This window comes from Orcinus orca, chromosome 16 (genome assembly GCF_937001465.1).
Source record: "Orcinus orca chromosome 16, mOrcOrc1.1, whole genome shotgun sequence".
In the NCBI taxonomy this organism is placed as follows: domain Eukaryota; kingdom Metazoa; phylum Chordata; class Mammalia; order Artiodactyla; family Delphinidae; genus Orcinus; species Orcinus orca.
In genome coordinates, this window is record NC_064574.1 from 64,836,208 (window position 1) to 64,863,533 (window position 27,326).

The 27,326-nt window shown below is 35.9% G+C and overlaps 1 protein-coding gene across 5 annotated transcripts; it reads left to right on the forward strand.

The window, feature by feature from the left end:
* Nucleotides 1-41: 41 nt before the first annotated feature.
* CCP110 (centriolar coiled-coil protein 110) lies at nucleotides 42-26,896 on the forward strand. 5 transcript variants are annotated; one of them, XM_049699041.1, is made up of 16 exons: nucleotides 42-231; nucleotides 1,805-1,963; nucleotides 4,327-4,482; nucleotides 7,501-7,629; nucleotides 10,762-12,412; nucleotides 14,402-14,529; nucleotides 15,534-15,711; nucleotides 16,269-16,408; nucleotides 16,656-16,772; nucleotides 17,109-17,210; nucleotides 17,395-17,511; nucleotides 20,556-20,629; nucleotides 21,188-21,250; nucleotides 21,922-21,981; nucleotides 22,468-22,553; nucleotides 24,912-26,896. In XM_049699041.1, the coding sequence occupies exons 3-16, from the start codon at nucleotides 4,342-4,344 to the stop codon at nucleotides 24,962-24,964; spliced, it is 3,039 nt and encodes a 1,012-aa protein (XP_049554998.1). In that variant the 5' UTR covers nucleotides 42-231; nucleotides 1,805-1,963; nucleotides 4,327-4,341; the 3' UTR covers nucleotides 24,965-26,896. The 5 variants fall into 5 exon arrangements, with proteins under 5 accessions (XP_049554998.1, XP_033272338.1, XP_033272336.1 ...); XM_033416445.2 differs by having other exon boundaries at nucleotides 43-231; nucleotides 14,399-14,529; XM_033416447.2 differs by lacking the exon at nucleotides 17,109-17,210 and having other exon boundaries at nucleotides 14,399-14,529.
* The last annotated feature ends 430 nt before the right edge of the window (nucleotides 26,897-27,326 follow it).

The window sequence follows — 27,326 nt, forward strand, 5'->3', positions numbered from 1 at the left end:
TGCCGGCCCTAAGAGGTGGAGTCCGGACGGCGGCGGCGGCGGCAGCGGCAGCGGCGGCGGCGGCGGTTGCCAGGAGCCCGCGTTGTCGCCTGAGCACCGTAATATGGCGGGGAGGAGGAGGAGGAGGCGGCGGTGGATGGAGCTGCTTTCAGTCAGTACCAATTGAGCAGTTTGTTTCCTGCCAAGGCCCGGAGCGAGGGGAGGAAAGCTGCCGTGGCCGTGGGAGAACAGGTGTGTGCGTGAGAGGGGCCTTGACTCAGCGGGTCCGGCTGCGAGGCCGCAGGGCGGGCGGAATTGGCGCGCTATCTGAGGGCGGGCTCTGCACGGAACCCGAGCGAAGGTGCCGGGCTCTTGGGCCTCGAGCCTCTGGGAAGGCTCCGGGTGGGCGGAGGCGGATATCCCGGGGGCCGGCGGCACCGGGCGCGGAGGTGATGCTCAGATGCTGGCACCGTCTGGTGGGTGTTCGGGATGGAGCCTTATCAGGGGAGGTGGGCTTGGGGCGCTAGGGTGAGGGCAGAGGGTCCACAGTAAATAAACTCGGGCCAGACCCGAGGAACCACCTCCTGTTGATAAAAGTGGTTGGGCCTTTTTTTTTTCTGGCTAGGGGAGCATCCCCAGGGTGTGCCCTGGCCATTTCTGAACGGCAGTTACCACCAAGCAAAGACCCTAGGAGCGCTGTTTACTCTGCCTTTGCGATTCTCTGGGGGCAGAAGCATGAAGACAAAAAGGAAATTCTCTTTATTACCCATGATGCTACTGGGTGTTTCCCACCCTTTGCTTCTATCTGGTTATAATCCCAGTTCCCTACCCCCCAGTTTAGGCAAATGGCAGGCGCCTAGAGATTGATTTAGTGGGGAGGGGTCTGGACACAGCAAAATGAGGAAGCTGTTGTCCCCCTTTCCACGTTTTTAAGTTAAATTGAATCTTACCAGGAACCAAGAACTGTCGCTACCCTCCAGGAGTTCATAAACTAGTGAAAAAAATCATAGTCATCATCATCCTCTTCGAAATAAAAGTCGCTCCCATTTATTGATGCTTTCTGCATATCCTACAGTACACTAATGAATCCTCACAGAATCTCTTTGAGATAGATACTCTTGATTATCCCTGTTTTACAAATGAGGAAACTGAGACAGAGATGGTAAGTGAATTGCCAAGAACATACAGCTAGTGTGTGTGCCTGAATAAGAACCTTCCCCTTTATTGCCTCTACAGGAAGTTTGTTTTTAGGATGACTGATGGGTAAACAACCAGCTAACAACTGACAACAAGGCAAGATGTGTTCTGTGTTACTTTTACCATTCCCTTCAGTGACATTTCTGATAGAGCACTGGTGAGGAGTAGGTAGCAGAATCATGAGTCTATGGAGTTTGCAAAGAGGCTTATTTGGGGAAGGATCATCGTCTAAATGGAGAAGACAGGGCATGTCTGAACTTGATGCAGCCAACAAATTATTAATTCAAGTGGACCAGTAATGCCTGCTGTTAAAGTATGGGGCTGCAGATTTGTGGTTGGAGTGGCCTTGTAGTCAAGGCTCCCTTAAAAAAACCCTTCTGACGGGTAATTGTGGCCTGAGAAGCGAAGTGCCCTCTTGCTTAATCATATAAGATACAGACACTCGCTTTTTAAATGGGTGCCTTTGCAGTTTAGAGGTACCAATTTCTCTGAGAAAAGGGTCATCTATGAAACAGTCATTCTCAAAATTCCATTCTTCTTTGCTAGCTTCTTTGCTGTGTAGTCCACTGTCTTCTTTTTTCTGGTTTACATTATTGTTTGAGCTAATTATCCTAATTTATTTATTCAGTATTTTTATGAAGTGCCTACTGTGTACAGACACTGTCCTATGTAATGGGGATTCAGTGGTGAGCAAGACTGAGAAGGTACCTGTGCTTATGGAGCTTACATTTTGGTGGAGGAAGAAAGACAAAAACCAAGGAAATAAACAAGATAATTTCAGATAGTGGTAAGTGCTATGAAAATTGGGAAACAGCAGGGTAGTGTGATAGTGAATGACACAGGGTTAATTTAGTTGGGATAATCAGGGACGGCCTCAGAAGAGGAGACCTCCAAGCTGAGACTAAAGGATGAGAATGATCCAGTCATGCTGTAGGGTCACTTGGTAATTTCCATAATCATCATATTAGACTTGTATTTGGATGTTTAATACCTTATTATAGGCTATAAGTTATGCTGTAATAATAATATATTGCTGTATGTCTGCAATATATATGACAAACATATACTGTTTAAGGGATGTGAATTTAACTTTCTGAAGCAATGAGGCATATTTTTTATATGATGTTGTTGAAAGAAATATAAAACTTTTGCCATAAAGATATTTTATTTCCTTAAATTTCCCAGACCTTCCATTCTTTGCTTGTGTGTCCATTGGAAGTATATTACATTAATTGTATGAGTAATCTGTTTTGGTTTCTTGTAATGCTGGATGCATGGGTTGTGTTAAAAAATCTTTTGAAGTATTTTAGTAGAAATGGGGTCATTCGAATTTCTCATATCTTAGCTTATGCCTATTTTGATTGTTAAGATATCATAATGTGGGTTGAAGTCTAGATTAAAAAAGGAGGCCTTGCTATGGTTATCATGCAGTTAAGGTGTTATGTTTTGTTTTTTACTTTTGCTTGTCTTATGAATATAAGTTTGCAAAATAATCTCATTTACACTCTAGAGAACCATTTCTTTGAAATTAAACTCTCAGTTTGCATAAATGAATGTAGAAATAATTAGAATTGATGGGATGGTAGGAGGAAGTCTTGCTATTAATAAGACTACCAGTTGGTCAAAAGTAGCAATATATCTTTTTTCATAATCTAATCATAATTTTGAATATGATTTTTCTTCATTTCTAACTGTGATATTATTTGTCCCTGATACGTTAGCGTACTAAATTTTTAAGTATCTTGAGGCTTAGGGCAGTATCGTATTGTATCTTGTTTCATGTTTGCATATCCCACGTCATGAACTGAATTTCCCTTCCCTCTCTCTTTTTTTATTTGTTAATTAATTGTTTTAAAATGAACACTTAAAGAAGCATTATTGTATTATTTTTTCTGTTTTCACAGATCATATCGTTGTTGGTTATGTGTCCAGTGATATCCCTCTTTCCCTTTCCCTTTCCCTTGTTTATTTAAAGGAAACAATGCCAGACATAATGCTATGGAAACAGGCAATCAAATATTTAACACTTGCTACATGAATGAATTTGGTATCTAACCCTTCCTTTTACCTTGTATTTTCATAGCCACCATCACAGGTTCCCAGAAATTGTGAAATTACTGGACTGATTATTTTAAGTGGTTTGGTGATGGTTCCACTTTTTAACAGTAAAGTGAATTAATATGAGAGCCAGTAGATTCTGTTTTCCACTTCCGACTGATTTGCTCAGTTATCATGGAGTCAAATTATATTCTTTAGATATGCAAGTAATAGACTTTGGACTCCATGATAGAAAAAAGAACTTTTAAAAGTAAATATCAGTTTTTATTTAACTAGCCCTTTTGTCTCTTGTTTTGGCTACAAAAGCATTCCAACCTTTGTATTATTTAGGTTTTTTTTTTTTTTAAATAAACCGTGGTACACATTTTTGTGCTTAGATTTCTGTCTTATTTATTTATTTTGACTGCGTTGGGTCTTTGTTGCCGCATGCGGGCTTTCTCTAGCTGTGGCGAGCGGGGGCTGCTCTTCGTTGGGTGTGCAGGCTTTTCATTGTGGTGGCTTCCTCTTGTTGCAGAGCGCAGGCTCTAGGCACGCGGGCTCAGTAGTTGTGGCTTGCGGGCTCTAGAGCACAGACTCAATAGTTGTGGTGTATGGGCTTAGTTGATCTGCGGCATGTGGGATCTTCCCGGACCAGGGCTCGAACCTGTGTCCCCTGCATTGGCAGACGGATTCTTAATCACTTCGCCACCAGGGAAGTCCTATTTAGTTTTCCTTGTGATGTGTAGATAAGTCCTCCTGAAGAAAAGATAATATTATGTTTTACAACTGAAGTTAGGTTGTATAGAACTTTGTTTCCTTTCAGAAGGTTTCATTGCTGAGTTCTTAGTACTTTTCTAAACTAATCACATTTAAAGATTGATTATGTACAAATCTTCAGAAATATTTAATATATGAAGCAAGGCTTGACTGGGCAGGGTCTTGAGGTGCTTTCCTATACCCAAGAATTAGCTCCTGATCAGTGAAACAATTCTGGGAAAGCCAGTTCTAGGAATTGTGAATTCTAGGAATATTTCAATGCCCTACAAATTTGCCAAATAAATTAAGATCTATTTTTGTCAGCACATTAAAAATGGCTTTTTTTCTCTCTTGTAGTGTGATTGTGGGAAGATGGAAGAGTATGAAAAGTTCTGTGAGAAAATTCTTGCCAGAATCCAAGAAGCATCACTAGCCACAGAGAGCTTTCTACCTGTCCAGTCTGAAAGCATCTCACTTATTCGCTTCCATGGAGTGGCTGTGCTTTCTCCACTGGTAAATGTTTTTGATTTTAAATAATCTTTTTTTCCATAGTGAATCACTAAGGTAGTTCACAGAAAAACAAAAGAAAGGCTGGCTTATAAATATCAAAAAGATGCCTGACCCTTTTCATAAGTAAAGAAATGCAAATGAGTTAGCGGTTGGTTTTTTTTTGTTTGTTTTTTGCTTTTTTTTTTTAACATTTGATTGGCAACGATCTGATAGGACCTAGTATTTCTTAGCTTGTGGGGAGGAGGCACTTAAAATGCACTTTTGCTGAGAGAATCGGTTGATTTTATTTTTTGATGAGCAGTTTGGTAGTGTTTATCAGAATTTAAAAGTGTATATAACCTTTGACTCAGCAATTCCATTTTGGGGAATATCTTACAATTATACTCATCCATGTGCCTGAAGAAGTATGTGTAAGGTTATAGGAGCATTGTTTAAAAGAGCAAAAGATTGATAAACAACCTAAATGTCCATTAGTAATGGGCTAGTTTAACTAACTGGTCCACTTTATAGACTCATTAAAATGAGTACAGTAGATCTTAATGTGTGGGCATGGAAGGATCTTCACAAGCTGCTGTAAATCACTGGACACAGCATGCTCTCAGAGGCAGTATAGAGTAGTAGTTAAAGCCTGGCTCTGGATCCTTCTGGCTTGGATTCAGATTATTGCTCTGCCACTTACCTGCTGTGTGAACTTGCAGGTCCATTTTCTTTATCTGTTAAATGAGGCTAAAAAATAGTGCCTATCTCATTGGGCTGTTTTGAGGAAAACGAACTAATACATTTAAAATGCTTAGAACACTACCTAGATCATAGTAGGTACTCAATATATGCTAACTATTTGGGTTTTTAAATAAGACTGTTATCTTCTTTCTCTGGGGAGGAGTGAGGGAATATCAGATGAGAGGGAAGACGCACTTTTCATCGTGTTTCCCTTTGATACTGATTGAATATTTTATAAATGTATGTGATGTTATTTCAAATCAGAAAATATTACTGAAAGAGAGTTTTAAATTTATTTCTTTTTTGTATAGCAGGATTTAAAAGGTCAATATTTTCTGTCAACTTTTTGTAATGAAATTTTCAACCATACAGAAAAGTTGAAAGGATAGTTCAGTGACTACCCACATATCTACCATTTAGATTCAACAATTTTTAACATTTTTGCTGTCTTCACTTTATTGCGTTATTTGCTTTATTTAAAACTTTTTTTGTTTTATTGCTGAGCCATTTGAAAATTACAGATACATGACACTTCTCCCCTAAATATTTTGGTATACAGTTTCTAAAAATAAGGATACTCTCCTACATAAAACTCCAATATCGTATCACACTTTACGAAAATTAATAATAATTTTAATAGCATCTAATATTCTGTTTATATTCAGATTTGTCTATTTGTGCTCAAAATGTCTTTTATAACTTTTTTATTGTCTGGATCCAGTCAGAGTTCACAAATAGCATTCACTTGTTATGTTTTTTTTTTTTTTTTTCCACTTGTTATGTTTTTTAATGTCTTTGACGTAGAACAGTTCCTTAATTTCTTTAAAAAATTGTTCTTTATGATAGTAAATTTTTAAAGAGATCTTACAGAATGCCTTCTATTTTGGATTTGTCTAATTGTTTCCTCATGGTGACATTTAACTTACCCTCTAGTCCCTGTAGTTCCTATAAACTGGAAATTAGCCTAATAGTTTGGTTAGAGTCAGGTTAAACATTTTTAGCAAGAATTCTTTGGAGATGATGCCATGTACTTCATATTAAATTAAATCAGAAGTTACATAATGTGTAGTTGTTTGTCTATTAGTAATGTGTAGTTTGAACACTTGCTTCTACAGTGGTGACTGCCATATGACTCTAAAGGTATACATTTTCTTTTCTCTTTTCGATTAGCAAGTAAACTGGAATGATTCTTTGGTACCATGCAAATAAGAAAAGATTTTAAAACATTTTTATCAGCTACTTGATGACATATTGCTTGATTAGTTTAATATAGGCCAAAATGTCTGGGCCTTGTTGTGTAAGGTCTACGACTTCATCAGTTACTTATGTATAAACAAAATCTAATGCTTATGGACCTTAATCCATGATTTTAGGTTGTATTTGATAGTCAAATACTGCAACTTTGAAATAATTTTTTATGACATGTTTTCTATTTGCATAAATCTAAAATAAGTCTTGACTCCTTAACATAGTGACTAAACTTCCCAGGACTTAATAATAAAGACTTAAATCCACACACAAAAAAATAATGCTTGGACGCCTTCAATTTTTTCAACACATTACATTTTTATTGGAGGTTACAATGAAGTGGAACCAAATATGTGTTCTGATTTTGTAGGCAAATAAAACATTATCTGTTTCTTTTATCATTAAACCTTTGGACATTTTCTTGAGGTAGCAAAGAGGTGAATTGTATACTGATTAGAGGATTAGAAACTAAAGAATCTTAACTGAACCAGTGAAGTAAGACATTACCAAAGGAAAATCTCAACAGTAGCCAATAGGGTTAATTTTATCTTTCATTTCAGAGCATTTGATAAGTGAACAGTTTTTTTTTCTTTCAACTTTTTTTTTCAATTGAGAATAATTACTTACAGTAAAATGCACAGATCTTAAGTGTTAAAGTTCCATGAATGCTGGGGAATTCCCTGGTGGCCTAGTGGTTAAGACTCCGTGCTCCCAATTCACGAGGCATGGGTTCAATCCCTGGTCAGGGAACTAAGATCACATATGCCACACAGTGCGACCAAAAAAAAAAAAAGCAAAAAAAGCAGTCCCATGAGTTCTGATATATGGCATCCATTTATAACTCACACCCACACAACATTTTCATCACCACAGAAAAATTTCATATGCTCCATCCCAGTCATCACCCCCAACCACTGTTCAGATTTCTTTCACTATTTCTTTCACTAGTTTTACCTGTTGCACACATTTTTAATCATTCTGGTTCAAAACGACCTGATTTTATGATATTTTTACATTTATGAGAAATAATTACATATTTATGATGTTTTTCAGCTTAATATTGAGAAAAGAAAGGAAATGCAGCAAGAAAAGCAGAAAGCACTTGATGTAGAAGGAAGAAAGCAGGTTAACAGGAATAGAGCTTTACTGACACGTGTCCAGGAGATTCTTGAAAATGTTCAGGTGTGTAATTTAAGCTCTTTTAAATTATAATTAAGAAATCATGAATTAAGCATTGATGATAATTTTTCAGAAATAAATTTGCCTTAGTAGTTAATTACCAATATACTGTTAAGCTTGAGAATCTTCATAATTTGTGATATTCCATTTCAGTTACTCCAAAGAAAATTCACTTGCTTGTTAGTGGTGCTCAATACTTGAATCAGAGGGTACTTAGACAATGGACCCATACACTGAGTATAATTGCTTGTTGTCTATGTCTTATGACTCTAAAAACATTGAATTCTCAGTGACAAAATGATAGAATTGGCCATTGTAGTTTACCTCTGAACTAATCAGACTATTGACTCAATGACCTTATTCTCATTCTCTGCTAAAGTACATAACTGTCCCCCATTTTTTTTTCTGGTGAAAATTCTGCTCTTAGATACACAAATGCAATTTAGATTAGATAGTAGAATTGCCTAGATGCATCTTAGATACAAATTGAAGCTTTTTAAACAATACATCTATACCTTTGCAATGATTTTTATTTAATTTGAATTTGTATAAACAATGTGTTTTAAGGTCTGGATCATTTCATACTAAAAACAGTGAATTAGATAAAACAAATAATTTCTGCCTTATATAACGCTGTTTCGCTGGTTACATCTTTTAATTTTTTTTATAATCCTAGGGGTTTGTGGTTTGTGTAATTCATACTAGATGATTTATGTACAATGACCCTTAGGATATTTCCCACTAACTACTACCTTCATTTCTCTGTGGGTAGTAGATTTTAATTTGTTAAGTATAATTACTGCTCATATTGAGTTTATAAAATGTAGTGAGTAGCACAATAAAGGTAGGTTTTTAATTTATTAGATATTTCCTATTATTGGAACAAAAATGGCATATCATTCTTGGTCCACTGAGGGAATATATCAAATATACTACTAATGAGTTTGTTGTTTAGTTTAAAGACTTTCTCTGCTTAATAGAACATGTACAATGTTGAACTATAGAGTAATGAATTAATTATTCAGATAGAGAAATTTTATATAATACAAATAGATTTCTAAGGTCTGTTTTACCTGATGATTCTGATAGGTTTTGTTGTTGTTGTTATTTAAATTGTCTAACCAAAGGCTTTCTTAGTGATGTACAAAAAGCATGGCTGCTGAATATCACAAATATGAAATGTTTAGCTATTTTGAGGAAATAATTTATTTTACTTAAACCTGCGAACATGTGTCATGAGTATGTATCCCTTTTGTTTTATTTTGATCGTGAGGTTGTGACCAAGTAGATCTTGTTGTACTGTTTATTGTGTAGTACCTGGAAATCATTACATGTCTTGGGATTTGTAAGGTAAAATAGGAGTACCATATTGCCTAAGAAAAAAAACACATACAAAACAATCTAAAAATCTTTTAAAATTCAGGATTCTGGAGTGTATTCATATGATAATATGATAATGATTTCTGCCAGTTTCATATATGCTTGTATAATGTTTAGAAAACATCCTAGTTCACTTTTTGTTCTTTTGCAAAGTCGAATTATTTAGATACAAAATGTAATTTTATTGTTTTCTGTTGGATCTTTTGTGTATACAATTGTTTTCATCTTTATTAAATTTTTAACTTATTTTGCTTGTTCAAAAACTCATTAACAGGTTGCTTTTTTTTTAATTTATTTTTTATAAATTTATTTATTTATTTTTGGCTGTGTTGGGTCTTCGTTTCTGTGCGAGGGCTTTCTCTAGGTGCGGCGAGCGGGGGCCACTCTTCATCGTGGTGCGCGGGCCTCTCACTGTTGCGGCCTCTCCTGTTTCGGAGCTCCGCGGCATGTGGGATCCTCCCAGACCAGGGCTCGAACCCGTGTCCCCTGCATTGGCAGGCAGATTCTCAACCACTGTGCCACCAGGGAAGCCCCCAGGTTGCTGGTTTAAATGATCATCCAGCTAATCAAATTGAAACTTGCCTTAATCAGGTTTTAAGTTGAAGTTTTTCTTATTTTTTAAGTATTAAGCTAGATGGCTGACCTTTCATTTACCACAAATTTGTCTCATCATATAGAAGGATTTTAGTTAAAATTTGGAGTAAGTGTATGGGAGGCAGGAGTCTTGGTACTGAATTATTTTTTTGCTTAATCAGTGTCCTGGGCAAGTTAGTCCTTGTTAAAGAGGAATCATCTATGTAAGAAATTTAATTACTTGCTATTTATCTTACACATTATTATCCCTAGATGACAGTTCTCATAGGAGGAGCAGTTGGTGATGTTATAACATATAACCAGAAGAAAGTTGAGGAAAATGCTTCTATTCCAAGATTAAATTGCACATGAGTATATGAATATATATGTGTGTGTATATATATATATGCACCTATATTTGTATCAGATTAGATAAGTGACTTTTTTTCTTTTCTTTCTTTTTTTTTTTTTTTTTGCGGAACGCGGGCCTCTCACTGTTGTGGCCTCTCCCGTTGCAGAGCACAGGCTCCGGACGCGCAGGCTCAGCGGCCATGGCTCACGGGCCCAGCCGCTCCACGGCATGCGGGATCCCCCTGGACCGGGGCACAAACCCATGTCCCCTGCATCGGCAGGCTGACTCTTAACCACTGCGCCACCAGGGAAGCCCCTCTTTCTTTCTTTTTGGCCGCACCTGGCGGCATGTGGGATCTTAGTTCCCCAACCAGGGACTGAACCCGCACCCCCTGCAGTGGAAGTGCGGAGTCTTAACCACTGGACCGTGAGGGAATTCTCTTTTAATTTGTTAATAAATAGGCCAGGATGACCAGTAGATGCTTTTTATAGTAATTTGAGCTCCATGTGATATAGAATACCATAGAAAAGGTCATCTGAGTTTTTATTTGTGTTTTCAAATATTAGAACTCGGAATCTTCAGTTTCAGTTTCACTTTAGAAAACAATGAAATCAAAGGCTTTTTGTGTAGTCAGGAAATATTACTTTTTATTTCTTAAATTTATTTTTATTTGTTTATTTATTTATTTTTTGGCTGAGCCACACGGCATGTGAAATTAGTTCCCCAAGCAGGGATCGAACCTGTGCCCCGTGCAGTGGAAGTACGGAATCCTAACCAATGGACCACCAGGGAATTCCTGGGAATAATAATTTTTAAATTTCCTTTTTCAGGTTAGAAAAGCACCTAATGCCTGTGATTTTGATCAGTGGGAGACTGAAACAGTTTACTCTAATTCAGAAGTCAGAAACTTGAATGTTCCTGCTACACTTCCAAATATCTTGCCAAGCCCTACTGAACACTCTACTTTAGCAAAGTTTGAAAAGATACCTGGAATTTTGCCATTGAATACTGAGGACCAATTTAAATCTAATGGGGTAGACTTAGCTAGGGACTCAGAAGAATTCAATTATCTGAAGCAATGTGATAGTTCAAATATTAGCCACGCAGAAAACGAAGCTTCTCTAAAGACCTCCTCAGCAGCTGCACAAGAGCTACTTATTTCTGGTGGTCTCTTTCCAACAAATGAAGAACAAGATCCGTCACTTCTGGGGGAAGTTACTCCCGATCCCTACATAATGAGTCTTCAGAAGCTGATGAAAAAGTCAAAGGAATATATAGAAAGAGAGCAATCTAGACACAGTCTGAGAAGTAGTGCAAAGAGGAGTGTTAGTGAGAGTTATTCAGACAAAGAAAATGATGCTGTTAAAGTGACTGACTGTGAAAAGGAGAAGGCCCAGTTGATGGGCAGGCACTGTGGTTCAGTTATTCCTGACAAACCAAGCCTTAATAAATCAAATGTTCTTCTCCAAGGTGCTTCCACTCAAGCAAGCAGCGTGAATACGTCCATTTTAGGTAGCTTTTCTAAAGTGGACATACCTATACCAACTGGCCATTCTACTGTTTTAGAGCCTGATTCTGATTTTAAACGCATTCCCACTTTTGTTACTGAAAATAATGTTATCAAAAGTCTTACTGGTTCATATGCCAAATTACCTAGCCCAGAGCCAAGCCTAAGTCCTAAAATGCATCGAAGGTGTTCTAGGCCATCATCAGCATGTCATATACTTATAAATAACCCAATAAATGCTTGTGAATTAAGTCCTAAAGGAAAAGAACAGGCAGTAGACTTAGTTGTTCAAGAAACTGATGAAAAAACAAATGTACCTGAAACTGTGCCAGAGTTACCAATTGATTTAGCAGGAGTTTGTTCAAGCAAGGTTTATGTCAGTAAAAATACATCTGAAGCCATACAGGAAATGGTTTTAGGTAAATCAAATCAGGTATGTCAGTCTTCAGGAAGTCAATTAGAAAATAAAGTTATTCATGGACTTGCTATCACGGAAGGTCAGTTAACATCTGATGGGAGAGGACCACAGAAAATGGACAGTACATGTACTGCAGTGGAAAGATTGCATGAGCCATATGCCACCAGTCAATGTATAGTGAGTCAAAACTTTGGAACTGTGAGTGGACTCAAGTCAGCCAATGTGTTAGAGAAAAACTCCTGCAATTTCCAAATGGGACTGAATAAGTCTTACGACGTAAAAAACCCATCTCCTTTACTGATGCAAAACCAGAATACCAGACAGCATATGGACACCCCTGCAGCATCCTGTGGAAATGAACAATTTTTGGATAACAGTTTTGAGAAAGTTAAACGGAGACTTGATTTAGATATTGATAATTTGCAAAAAGAAAACTGGCCTTATGTCATAACAACTGGAATAGCTGAACAGGAAAGGCAACATTTGCCAGAAAAAAGATACTCTAAGGGGTCTGTCTACATCAACAAGAATAAAATGTTAGAAAGTAGTTCAAAAGGTAAGAAAGCTTCGAAGTGTTTAATATCTGCCAAGCAGGTGGCATCTCTATTAATACCTTTAATTGATAATTAATAATTGTCATAATAATAATAATTGCAGAATAATTATAATTGTCTTCATCTGTTCATTTATCAGAGCGCATCACTAGCTACAGTTTACTGCCATTTGATAGGCTTTCTTAAAGGATTTTCCTATTTAGATTATGAATCTTTCACAATCCACTTGGTATTATAGAGAATATTGTTAATGACTGGAGGAAAAAGTTCTTGCACGAAACATCACTCATAGTTTTAATCCAGTATATTGCTATGATGTCTTCCTTTTGGACTGTGGTTTCTAATATTTTCATCAGTTTGCCCTTTCATTTGTAATGAGATCTTCATGTAGTTTAACACTAAATTATTAGAGAAGATATCACAAATAAGGCTCTGTGAGTAGTGTTTCAAGAGTGGTGTCTTTATTAATGAAAATTATTTAAAATTTCTGTTGCATCTAGTGTTATATTAACAATAACTTGTTAAAACATGTCTTCTTTATTACTCCTTACTTTGTTGTCATGGCTCATAGTTCTTCATTACTGATGTGGAAGACATATAAATCAAGTAAATTATGTTTTTAGACACAGACATTTCAACTCTAATGTGATATGAATCCTCCTGAAAAAAACTTCGTATTCTGTAAAATTGCACACTAAAAGTAACAAGGTTTATAGGAAAAATAGGGTTGGGTTGGGGCAGACTACGTAACACCTGTGCGACTTTATAAGCACTCTAATAAAAACAGTTGATGTCTGAGGAGCCAGCTTGGCTTCTCCAAGTAGATGACACAGCAGGCTGGAAGCTGTCTCGGTGAATACCTAAAGTACACAGACTGACCAAGTGGCAGTTCTGGCAGTGCTTTCACAAGAGGAAGGCCGGTGCGTGTGAGATGAGGCCAGGCATGGAGGCAGCCAGCTTGCTATCAGAGTGGGCAAGGGCGGCAGTGCATCGTGCCGAGAGCTGCCCGTAGCTTGGCTGCCTGCCTCGGGCACACCTCCCAGAGAGGGATCCCCTGGACAGGCACTCATTTATAAAGTTTTTAAGGTAGAGCTGAATGGACTCCAGTTGTTGGCTGAGTGGTCGAGTGGAGGGCCTTTTTCCTTTCTTGCTGAACGTTACAATTCAACTGCTTTTCCAGTCCCCCCTCCCCCGCCTATAAAAAAATTGCACGTGAACAACTGCATATTGTTGTAGCTGAATAAAATGTATTTAGGAACAAATTATCAGAATACCATGGCAGGTAGGACAAATATAATGCGCTTATCTTCAATGAAAATCATTGACTGTGTATTTGGAAAGAAGGATTCTTTGAATTTAGTTGAATTATAATGGATTCCTAAATATCTATGTGCTACATCTGTGTAATACTTGATATTTCAACATTTCAAAGTGTCACACCACTTTCTATTCAGTAAGTTGCAGAGTCATACTGATTTAATAAATTTTTTAGTTAGTAATTAAAATATCTAGAATTTTAACATCCAGTCTTTTTTGGAGCCTCAAGCTGAGTAGCTTTATACTGTCAAAGCAACATTTATTTTAAAAAAGTAAAACAAAGCAAAAGTAGAAGCTACAATACCAGAGACCCTGGAGAAGGACAGGAGTGAAGAAAATAAATGGAGGTGAGATGCACATGAGAACCACATTGTGAAGTTAATTGGAGTAAAGAGAATTGGATGGAACACATAGTCTTGGCTTCATCAGTTCAGATCATGATGGGATCTGTCGAACGAGTGGGTTAGGGTGATGAGATACAGACCTTTAGTAGCATGAAATGAGAGGAGGGCAAAAGAGAATGTGATTCAAAGTGGGGACCTGGCTGTATCTTGATTGTACTGGGTCAGATCCAGGAATACTCTCTGGTCAGAAGCGTAATTTAAATTGATGTTATAAAACATCAGATATTACTAAATTTTCTAAATTTGAGGGGACATGTTTCTTTTCAGAAGGTGAGGAGATATTAAAAAGCAAGATGTTAGCTTTCGAAGAAATGCGGAAGAGACTAGAAGAGCAGCACGCCCAGCAGTTATCGCTACTCATAGCTGAGCAGGAAAGGGAACAGGAGAGACTGCAAAAGGTGAGGAATTAAAATGTAGGGATATAGGGCTGGTGAGTGGAGTTTTGGTCATGTATAGGACACTTATAATTGTTACCCTTGTATATCTTAATCTAAGGGGGTTATTGATTTTCATACATGGAGAGTTTTTTTTTGTTTGGATTTAGAAAAAAGTGACTTTGGAATTATCAGGGTTTTTTTTAACATCTTTATTGGAGTATAATTGCTTTACAATGGTGTGTTAGTTTCTGCTTTATAACAAAGTGAATCAGCTATACATATACACATATCCCCATATCTCTTCCCTCTTGCATCTCCCTCCCTCCCACCCTCCCTATCCCACCCCTCTAGGTGGTCACAAAGCACCGAGCTGATCTCCCTGTGCTATGCGGCTGCTTCCCACTAGCTATTGGTTTTACATTTGGTAGTGTACATATGTCCATGCCTCTCTCTCACTCTGTCCCAGCTTACCCTTCCCCCTCCCCATGTCATGGAGAGTATTTTTATTGCCAAAATGTGAATTAAAATATTTTGATCCTTATCTAAAAATAAATGCATAATTTATCAAAAGGATACTTAATTGAATCCTTGATTCAAAATTTGTAATATTTTTAAAAGGTATTTTGTAAGTAGATGCTGAAATATGCATTCTGTAAGAGTATATCGTAAGAGGAAGGACACTTGTTTTAAGATTATCACATTTTAAAATCAATTAAATAAATTGTCAATTTTATTTGAGGGAGGAGAACCTGAAATAAATAATAATTTGCTGATAACCATACATACTTTTTTTTTTTTTTAAAGAGCATTTATTTATTTCTTTTGGCCTCATAGCTCACGTGCCTCCGCGGCATGTGGGATCTTCCCAGACCGGGGCACGAACCCGTGTCCCCTGCATCGGCAGGCGAACTCTCAACCACTGCGCCACCAGGGAAGCCCCATACATACTTTTAGCTGAACCTAAAATACTATTTGGAGATGTAATTAAAAGAGCTACCATATTATAATAAACTGTTAATCTACAGGAAATAGAAGAACGGGAGAAAATGTTAAAAGAGAAGAAGGTGATTACAGCGGAAGCCTCTGAATTGGACATTAGCAATGCTGTGGACTTAGAATGGAGAAAGATAAGTGACTCTGGTTTACTAGAAACAATGCTGTCTCAAGTGGACTCACTCCATTCTTCAAATTCAAATAGTTCTGGTAAATATTAAAAAAAATCCTTTTCCATTTGAAAAAATTATCCTATAGTAAGATGTTTTATTTGGCACACTTTAAAACTGTACCTCCTTTCTATAAGTCATTCCACATCCAACCCATGCTATTTGCCAGCTTCTTAGAAACTGGTGAAAAATGAAGTGATAGCAGCAGATCAAAGACCAATGAGCAGGTTCACGAGAAAAGCCACCTCAGCAAGGAAAATATCAGGAAATTTGACTCAGAGCCTGGTCTTTGTTCATTCAAGTAGCAGGTGATATTCTTCAAGTGATAACACAGTTTGCTATCTCCTGAGTGATCTTGAATTACATCTAATTACCCAGTCCCAATAAGAGCTTATCTTCACGTCTTCAATTATCCTGAGATGCTGTTTGTGTTGAAAAGATCCATCTGGTGCATATGCTTAAAGTCCATAAATATTTTAAGTCTGCTATGGATCAGTTTCAGAGTTGTTATTCTTAATGAATGTCATGTTTATTTGGATGTTCTGTGTATTCTAATTATTTGACATCAAGTATAATACTTTATGTATATTTCTCAAGGTTTCACAAGTTCTGCCCTACAACACAGCTTTGGTTCTGCAAGTGAAGTACCATTCTACCTCTGGGGATCATCAGCTAGTGGCTTGACCAAACTCTCAGTAACAAGACCTTTTGGAAGGGCCAAAACTAAATGGTCTCAGGTGGGCAAACTTAAAGATATATGCATGCATGTCTGTCTATATCTTTTCTAAAGAGCTATGTTATCTTAGGTTATACAAGTGAGGCATAAATATTTTGCAATACATCAAAAGCTTAACTTTTATTAAAGATTAAACTCACAGAGTAAACACATATAGAAGAATTTAGTCATTGTAATAGATTAAGAAAAACAATCTTGAGTATAATGCTCAGATTATTAAAATGTTGTGTCTATCTTATTTCTTCTAGGTTTTCAGTGCAGAAGTACAAGCAAAATTTAACAAAGTAACTGCAGTAGCAAAAGGATTTCTTACTCGTAGGCTCATGCAGACAGATAAACTGAAACAACTTCGACAAACTGTAAAAGTAAGAGGATTGTGTAAATTGTATTACATTTCTGTCTCAGTTTCTATCAGTGTTATGACAGCTGAGTTGACAAATTAGTTCAGAACTTAGGCAGATCAAACATTTTTTAGTCACATAGGCTGTTTTCGAAATTGATTAATCTCATTCAGATAATTTTTTAAAATATGTAAACGAAGTAATTTGTGCATTTTTTTGTCTCACTTTAAAGTGAGTGCTGTTTGACTTCTGATGTAATAGTTTTGTGTTCTTCATTTCGTTTTGACTGAGAAAAAGAACAAAAGGAAACTCCAGTGATCATGAAATCTTTCTAGAAAAATGAAGGAGCATTTCTTTCAGGATACTATGGAATTCATAAGAAGTTTTCAGTTGGAAGCACCATTAAAGAGAGGTGTTGTTTCAGCACAAGATGCTTCTCTTCAGGAAAGAGTGTTAGCTCAGGTAATGCATGTATCCTCAAGGCTCTTAGGGAATGGAAATGTTTTATTTCTCTACCTTCACTGAACCACTGAAAGTAGGTTTCAGTGAAAACTTTAACCTTTTTCTCTAAATAAGAGCATACGTAATACTACTGACCTCTAACCTCATCTTTTTAAATGGGTATATTTTCTTCTTTTGAACTTAGTTGCGAGCTGCCCTGTATGGTATTCATGACATATTCTTTGTAATGGATGCAGCTGAAAGAATGTCTATTCTACATCATGACCGAGAAGTTCGCAAAGAGAAAATGCTCAGGCAAATGGTATGTTACATGACTTTTAAACTAGTGAGTGAAAAAAACCCTCTATTTCTTTTACACTCACAAATTATTTCTGTTACCAAATGTGTGGGTTTTCCCCCCACACCAGATCTCTGACACCAGCTGGGTATCCTACAATTCAATTCAGTTCTGATACCATCTACCTGGAGTTAGTATCAGATCCTACATGTCAAGGAGGCAGTCTTATGAGACTGCCCCCACTTCAGATGCCAATCTCATTAAATAAACCTTTAGGAAAAAATAGGAAAGAATTTTTGTACTTGTTTAGATACATATTAATTATACATGTTAATTCAAGGGTTAAGTATATTTTATTAATAATTATGTTGCTTCTGACCAACTAGCTATGAAGTGGGGTTCCCATGACTCCCTCCTCGGGTTTGAAAATTTTTCTAGAATGGTTCACAGAACTCAGGGAAACATTTGCTTACATTTAATGGTTTATTATATAATAAAGGATACAGTAACAGATACAGATGAACAGCCAGATAGAGAGATGCATAGGGCGAGGTGTGGAAGGGTCCTGAGAGCAGGAGCTTCTGTCCTGTGGAGGGTGTGTGCCACCTTCCCAGCATGTGGATGTGTATTTTAGGGTTTTTATGGAGGCTTCATCACGTAGGCATGATTGATTATTGACTCAATCTCTAGCCTCTGTCCTGTCCCCAGAGGATAGGGGGTGAGGCTGAAAGTTTCAAGGTTGTAATCGTGCTTGGTCTTTCTGGTGACTAGCCCTCATTCAGAGCCCACCAAAAGTTGTCTTATTAGAACAAAAGATACTTTGGGGAATTTCCCTGGCTGTCCAGTGGTTAAGGCTCGGTGCTTTCACTGTCGGGGCCTGGGTTCAAAAAATTGCTTCTATCACCTGGGAAATTTCAAGGGATTTAGGAGCTCAGTGTCAGGAACCGAAGTCAAAGATCAAGCATTAGAACAAAAGATGCTCCTATCACTCAGGAGATTTGATTAAAAGGGTTTTAGGAGCTTTGTGTCAGGAACTGGGGTCAAAGACCAAATATTAATAGGAACCAGGGGCAGATCAATCGATTGATTGATCTATCTATAATTACTTCACATTGAGGTTCTTCTGGGTTTGGTGTAATTGATACTAAATATCATTCTTTATTGACTTTAGCGCCCATCCTACAATTCTTTTTTTTTTTTTAATATTTAGTTATTTCTGGCTGAGTTGGGTCTTCATTGCTGTGCACAGGCTTTCTCTAGTTGCGGCGAGCAGGGGCTACTCTTTGTTGTGGTGCACGGGCTTCTCATTGTGGGGCTGCTTTTGTTGCGGAGCACAGGCTCTAGGTGTGTGGGCTTCAGTAGTTGTGGCTCGCGGACTCCAGAGCGCAGGCTCAACAGTTGCGGCGCACGGGCCTAGTTGCTCCGCACGGGCCTAGTTGCTCCGCGGCACATGGGATCCTCCCGGACCAGGGCCCAAACCTGCGTCCCCCGCATTGGCAGGCGGACTCCCAACCACTGCACCACCAGGGAAGCCCCAATCCTACAATTCTTAAAACAGGTAGTTCCCAGGATTACCAATAATATTTAAATCTGTAGACAAATTTAAAAGAAATTGGCAAGAATTACATACTGTTTTTGGGATTAGATTTTTGAGTTAAGTGTTGAATATTACTTGGATGACTCATAAAAAACTGTCCGCTGCTCCTGATTGAATTTCCTTGAAACTGTCATGTACATTTTACCTCTTTTGGAAATCAGAGTTAGAAAAGAGGCTCCAAATTAATTTGAAAAACAGTTGATCCTTGAACAACGTGGAGGCTTAGGGGTGGCCCACAGTCAGAAATCTCAGTATAACTTCCGACTCCCCAACAACTTAACTACTAATAGTCTACTGTTGACCAGAAGTCTTACCAATAACATAAACAGTCAATTAACACATATTTTATATGTTATATGTATTATATACTGTATCCTTAAAATAAGTTAGAGAAAAGAAAATATTAAGAAAATCATAAAGAAAATACATTTATAGTACTGTACTGTATTTATCAATACCATAATTTATGTTGTCTGTTTATAAGATGAATCATGTCTGTTAAGTACCTACATCAATATTGTCTTATATGATACAAAACACTGTAGATGTTACATGTATTACTAACATTAGACATCAAAAATGAAAAGATAAAAAAAATGAAAAGATAATGTGAAAAACAAGTTCACATTTATTTACAGTTGTAACAATTCATGCATTGATAATGAAGCAGCAATATGTTTGATTTATGGGAACCTAGTGTAATCAATATGATTGCTTCACAGTAGCCTAGCCTGTACACTAAGGAATAAATTGTTATAATCATGGCATACAGTGTTGTCATATTCATAATACAGTATTGGAAACAGTGTTACATTAAAAAAAAACCCACATACCTGTGATGATAGGCTGTAGTTGAGAGAGAAGAGAGGGAGAGGGAGGCACAGAGAGAGAGAAAGAGCGAGAGGCCTGCATACTGAATGGTAATGTAACTCTTTGAAAGCAGTTATAAAACAGTAAGAAAACTGACACATTAATTTTATATTAAATATCACTCACCTTATGCTTATGTAAGGATAGACTAGTATATACATATATTTTATGCATTCATGACATAATTTTTTTTTCATATTTCTAGGTTATGTGGTTCATCTGTGAGTTTTTTAAAGTCATAAATCTCCAAAAAATTTTCCAATATATTTGTTGGAAAAAAACCTGCATGTAAGTCACCTGTGCAGTTCAAATCTGTGTTGTTCAAGGGTCAACTGTATATCAGAGTGTTGGAGATCTGTGGTTTGAATCAGTGATCTTAGTGTGGTTGGCAAAAGAAAAGCCAAATTTATACCATTTCATTGGGAAAAATAATTTTAATTATTTAATTAAAAAAATTAGACTGCTTCAATTGTAAAGACTAAATTAAAGTTCAAAATGCCAGTAAGAGAAGCTTTTCCATGCAATTTGAGATCATTCAATACTATACTTTAGTGGTATTACTGGTACCACTAGAGCTTTATGTTACTTTTGTATTTTAAAGGATAAAGTGAAAAGTCCACGAGTGGCTCTTTCAGCTGCAACACAGAAGTCTCTTGATAGGAAGAAGTACATGAAGTAAGTTTTTTCATGTCTTGTCATATTCTAATTTAATTATTATCAAGCCAATTAATTTTAAGCAACTGTTGGTTTGTATATTCAAATTAGAAATAAAGAATTGTTAACACTTCTGCAGCTGAGGTGATAGAAATCCCTTTATATAAATAGTTTTATTAAAATCAGGTGGTAAAATCTGATTTTATCTTTAGATAAATGTATTAACTAATAAATTGGTCAACATTCGACTTGTGTAATTGATAGCTAATCAAGTAATCTTAAAAATACTTAATCCTTATATTCAGTGTTAATTTTATATCTTTTAAATATATTCTTTTTCAAATATCCTAAAGACTTCATAGCAGGAAAAACTTAATGCAAATAATATTCTGAAACTATCCTATTAAAACTCTTCTTTCTTGAAATTTGTCTTTAGTATGCTTATTACAGCTCTTTCAGTAGTGCACCAACTTTGAAATGATGATTTGTTTCTGTCATCCTGTATCACATTTGTAATCATGTGTTTTCCCGACTTTCTAAATACATTATTTGTGTGTCCTTATTTTTATATTGTGTTAGAGCTGCAGAAATGGGAATGCCAAATAAGAAATTTTTGGTTAAGCAAAATCCTTCTGAAACAAGGTGAGAAAAATCACTTAGTCTCAGTAAGAGGCTTTTAACTTTTAAGGAAAAGAAAATCTTATAAATCCCAAGCTTGTTTTTTGTTGGCTTTGTTCTACTTTACATCAGTAAATCTCTCCCTGTTGGGGTGGAGGGTCACAGAGTCAGAATCCATAGTAACACCTGGTCATATACATGGTCATGTGCCAGACCAGATGTTCCTGGAGCTTTCTGTAGGACATGCTATCTCTGATGGAAATTTGAGCCCCGTATGTCCTGAGTTCAGTCTGCAGTCCAAGGGGTCTTTGATACTTACTTTAAAACCTTAGAAGGCTAGCTTAAAGTTTCTGACGTGTTTTCTGCTCTTACAAGAGTGATGTTTTGTTTCTCAGATGTTTGAAAGGAAAAATTCCTTCTGTAAAGTACATAAATAAATTATCTAAAAGCACAAGGATTAATACTTGTGTTAGACATCTCTTTCCTGATAAAAAAACCGAGGTTTGTTCTCTTGGTGAGCAAATAAGCACTATATTAATACACTTTAATCAATTTGTTTTGCATTGTGATAATGTATAGGCCAAATCGTTGCATCGTTGACTTCTGCCTCACTGTTTCTTTCATCTGTTGAAAGAAAGTGGGGGAAAAACTGAATTTATCCTATTGAATTAATTTTTTATTTACCTTGTCAACAGAGTCCTTCAGCCAAATCAAGGACAGAATGCACCTGTTCATAGGCTACTGAGTAGACAAGGGTAAGAATTCAACACACATGGGTATTTAAAAATATTCAAATCAAGATTAGCTTTGAGAGGGATTAGCTTTTTATATAAAGGATAACTATTTTCAAATGTGATCTTTTTATAGTATTAGGAAGAGCTTTTAACGTTTTGTTCAAAGATAACCCTTTGATGTACTGTTGTGTATTAAATTTTAATTATCATCTTATGTTGGCGTGTTTTTACTTTTCATTTCATACCATTTTGCTCATTAAATAATGTAAACATCCACATAGTAAGTTCAACATCACCAAAGTGTTTCTCCAACAAAGCATAAGTCATGGTTATAGTCTCCTGACGAAGGGAAAGGTATAGTTTCTTTACTGTGCACATGCATGAGACTTAATTCTTTTCAAGCTTATTTGTGCTTTGAACGGTTGATGCAGTATGGTTGCTTTTTTTGAATGTTGAACATTTAGAACTTAACGCAAGTGACTTATTAATTTTTTTATATTCAATTAGAACCCCTAAGACATCAGTGAAGGGGGTTGTGCAAAATAGACAGAAGTCTTCACAGAGCAGAGTGCCTAAGAGAGCGCCTGTTTCAGGTGTGTAGCAAACGAATTCCTGAAACCCATTCAATAGAAAGACGTGCACAAGCTGCCCCATGACCCAGGCCATACCAGCGGGATAGACTGTCTTTCCTTGCCACCATAATTTTGGCATATTCACCGTCATTCCTACTAGTGATCATTTGTATTAGTATTTTGCGGCAGTCAGGAGATCTTAGTGAAACTGTGGTTGCAATCTTGATTTCTGTAAATTCCATGGAGACACTATGTATTTTTTAATCTGAAAACTTTGTAGAATTATACATGCTTAACTCAGAGAAGTTTTTATAAATGAGTAAAATATAATGATCTGATGTCTAAATCTGTGCATGTCTATTCAGCTTTGGGAAAGTGTGTCACCCGGGAATATTTGTATCTGCACATAAGGGGAAGAATTTCTCTCTGACCACAAGGTCACATGTGAATATGCCAAATGGGAGGGGGTGAAGTCTTAATCTTTTGCTCAATAAGAAGCTTGAGCTAAATTTCTCTTTATGTTCATTATTTGAGAATTATTTAAGGGCTAAGCCAAAAAGTGTATTTTAAAATCCTATTTATGGTGGCAAAAAGACAAATTCAGTGTTGAGCTAATGCAAAACCCTTAAGCTAATGTTTTAATATTTTTTAGGTGTCTTTGTTAAGACACTGTGATAACTCACCAAAAATTATGTGATCCATTAAAAATACTTGCAAAATGCTTTGCTTTAACTAGACTGATTTCTAAACATTTAAAAGAAACCTAATCACCAGGCAATTAAAATTAAATCTTTAATCAATTCTAGTCTTCTCATTAATACACCATTAGTCATATTTTAGAGCTTTTACTACTAAGTAATTTTCTCCAAATTAGGAGGGAATAAGCAACATAAATTTTTTCATGTTATTCACATAAGTTCAAAGAGGGAACAAGATATTGATCACAACTTTGAATTGATTGCTCACCTTTTGCATGTATATATAGTGAGTTTAATTCATAATGTTGAATATATAGAGGCTAATTTAAAAGGTCATCTTTTGGAATTCACTGTGAGTGACAGTCAATGGAGTTGTTTTAAAGGGGATTACAGAGCTGAAAATCCTGCTTATTCCAGAGGTAGAATCAGCTGGTTTGAAAGATAACCATTTGGAAGAACTCAGACCAAACATCAGACCTGTTGCTTGTGAAGTTACATGGAATTTTAAGACATTTTCCATTTTTCCTCATGTTAGTGTTGTATATTGTAATAAATCCTAGCTAGTTGGCAAATCATTGAGGAATTAGTATTGCTTTGCCTAATGTTGTCTATTGCCCGAGTGACTACTCTCCATATTCTTTTCTCATGCATTTCATCTTCACTATTTGTCACCTGTGAATCTATAAGTAAAATAGCAACTACTGTTTCTATTCAGTAATACGCAACAGTATAAAGGATGAATAGGAAGTCATTGCAGTTAATGTGTACAATGAAGTTTAGTATCTAGAACTATTGTGGTTTAATTGCATTGCAACATAATTATTAATAAAAATGTACTTAACCCTTGAATTAACATGTATAATTAACATGTATCTAAACAAGTACAAAAATTCTTTCCTAATTTTTCCTAAAGATTTATTTATATGTGAGTGCATATTTAGACAATTGAAAAAGACTAAAGAATTTTATCCTTTTACATAAACTGAAAATTTGGCTTATGACTAAAATTCTACTATGAATCTCAACACAGGGATCCATAGTTGCTTTTGAAAAGATTATTCTTTCCTCCTTAAATTTTTAATGGCCTGGATTATGTTTCAAACAAATTTGAAATTATGCTTTGATATGACCTACATGGAGGACAAACCTTTTATTAAACATTTTATAGAAAACTCATTTTTATGTTGATAGACTATCATATTCTTAGACTGAAGTACAATTCTAAGGCGTTAAAGTTTGCTGCAAAGCAATTAAAGTTGTTTATAGTTTTTAGAAACTAAATTGCAGTCTCTGATCTCATATATGTTTTAAAACATTCATTTGATGTCTTGTGCTTGACTTAAGAGTTTATAGTGAAGTTCAGAAATTGCTAATTAAAGCAGAGTAGGAGGTAGTAATGCAAAATGGTTAAGTAAAACAATGAATCAGGTAGAATTGGGTTCTCAGAGTTTCTACTTCTAGCTCTGTTACTTACACAGGTGACTTACTCTCCTATGTCTCAGTTTTATTATTGTTAAAATAGTAGTAACAATTTTGACCTCGTGATTATTTTACATAAGGATTAAATATAATAATGTGTTTTGCTTAGCTCAGTGCTTGGTACATAGTGAGCACTCATTAAATGGTATCATTACAGAAAAACTAACATTGAGAAATAATAATAGTTTTGCTCTATTTTTAGGAGTATATGCAGGAAAAATCCAAAGAAAGCAGCCAAATGTTGCGACAACTTAAGAAGACAACATTCATTAGGATAAAAAAGGGGGGAAGGGTTAGGATCCATATTATTTTCCCTGCTCACGACTTTTTATTTAACTCTGGACTCTGTTTACACAGGCAAAGTGATGCCAAAGGGCTGAAAAATCATCTGGATATTTTGGTCAGTTTGGCTAATCCCATCCCCCCCACCGAATTTTCCTCTTAATATCAGTTTCAGGTGAAGACAAATTAGTGTTTAGTAATTGGCTCATTTCTGTCCTTAACCTGCACAAACATAAGTTTGTTTTATTACTCAGGTGTCCGCCGAGAACCTTTTTGTAAACTTAAAGGACATTTGCGTTTATTTCTATAAAATATTGAAAAGGTGTGATAACTTATAAATATAAGTTCTGAAATATAAATTTCATTAATCTCTGCACACTGATTGCTGAATTTGATAAACTAGATACTATTCTGTTTGAGGGGAAATTATTGCAGAAGAATGTTTTTCCCCGGTTTTGTAACTTTGAAAACTCTGATTAATCTCTCATATTCTTGGACTTACAGTGTAACCACATAGGATAGAACACTTGCCTGTTGATTGTGGTCCACCTAAAATTCACCACAGGAGTAGCTGGGCATCACCATTTTGGTCATAGGTACACATTCCTCTCAGCAACTAGTTGTCTCACAGAAATGTTAGGCTTAATGTATGTTAATAATGTATGTTACCCTAGTACTATTAGAAACGTTTCTATTAAATTATAAAATCTTTCTGTGGAGGGTATAACAAATTTGGGGAAGATAGCACAATGTTCTTAAATGTAGTAGCGCTTAGGAATGAATGCATTATTACATCTATTTCTTTAAAATAGAATAACGTGTTGCATGCAGTTACATTTTCTATTTAGTCTGTTTATTTCTTCATAGTCTGCTTTTTTTAGCATGCTGGATTTAGGGGAGAATAAAGGGCTATACAATATGATAAATTCAGATTTTCAAATGGGATAATAATACTGTCTAGTTTAAAGTCTGCATTACATAAGAGGCACTAATGTTTAAGGTTTTTCATCACTTACATAATCATTTAAAATATAAACCAAAAAGTGTTACCAAGGGAACATGATTTTATGAAAAAGAATGTCACTGTTAATTTATCATGCCATCTCCAAAAGGGCTTTGTGCTTCTCACATAAAATTGGGAACATTTATGTGTACATTTAATCTTTCTAACTTAAATTTTAAAAAGATACTGGTATTTTGAAAATGCAGAGTATGTATATATATTCTTAATATTCTCTTAAGAATGTCGAGATAAAGATTGTTTTCTTCGATTTTCCGTTTCATTTAAAATTTAACTTTTACATCTAGCTGTAGACAGAAAATAGTAATCTACTCTGGGTGTAAACTTGATTTTCTTTATTGAGATGTATCATTTATTTAATGAGTGAATCAGAAAATTAGAAATAGAACACAGTCAAAAATGTCTGAGTTACCAATTTATATTTGTGGGCAAAGTGTATCAAAATTATCTTAATATGATAAATTGTGCTTTATCATTCTGAAAACTCAGGATACAGCTTACTCAGATCTTGTGGGTCTTTCCAGTATGAAAGATAGATGCTAAAAGTTTTGTGTACAGTAATGCAAATTGGCTACAACAAATAGTATGTTTCAGAGATAAAACTAGTTTTAGATTAAGGATGCAAAACTTGAGTGTTTTTTTTAAGGATAAAAGCTTGTGTGTTTTATAAATTTTTTTAATGTTCACAGCTTTTTCTCATAAAAGTGCCAGACATTGTTTTGTGCTTTTAATGGATTTTTATTTATATATATTATTTTTGTTATTTTTTCTTTGAGTGGAATGTCCATGAATGTAAATTATATTTATTTTTATACTTTAATTTTAATTTTCACTAGTTTTGCTTCTAGGCAAAAGGCAAAATAAACTTTTCATCTTAAAAGAAATCTCATTTGATTTTTTATTTACCAAAGAAAGGACTTTTGAAAAGTATGTGGCCAAGACTTTAATATTGTAATATGATAATTTTTTACAATTACAAGACCCATGAAAGGTATATCCCACTATTTAATATGTAACCTGTAACATTAGCCCCCTGGCATTTGATTTTGCATGAGTTGGACTTTTCAGAGGGCAAAAGTTCACTGGAGCTGGAAATGTCTTAGCTGGATCGAATGGGAGAGAATGCTCAGGTTGAAGCTCACACCAAGCTGCTAACTTGCACAGCGTTAAGAATCCAACCACTGCTGCTGCCTGGTCATCTAACGTGAGCATAGTCCAATGGTCCTCATTTTTACCTCTTATCGAGGAGATACTACATTTGATAATCTACAAGGCAGTGTGAGAACCGCCTCTCCCTTTTCCAGTGGCCACCCT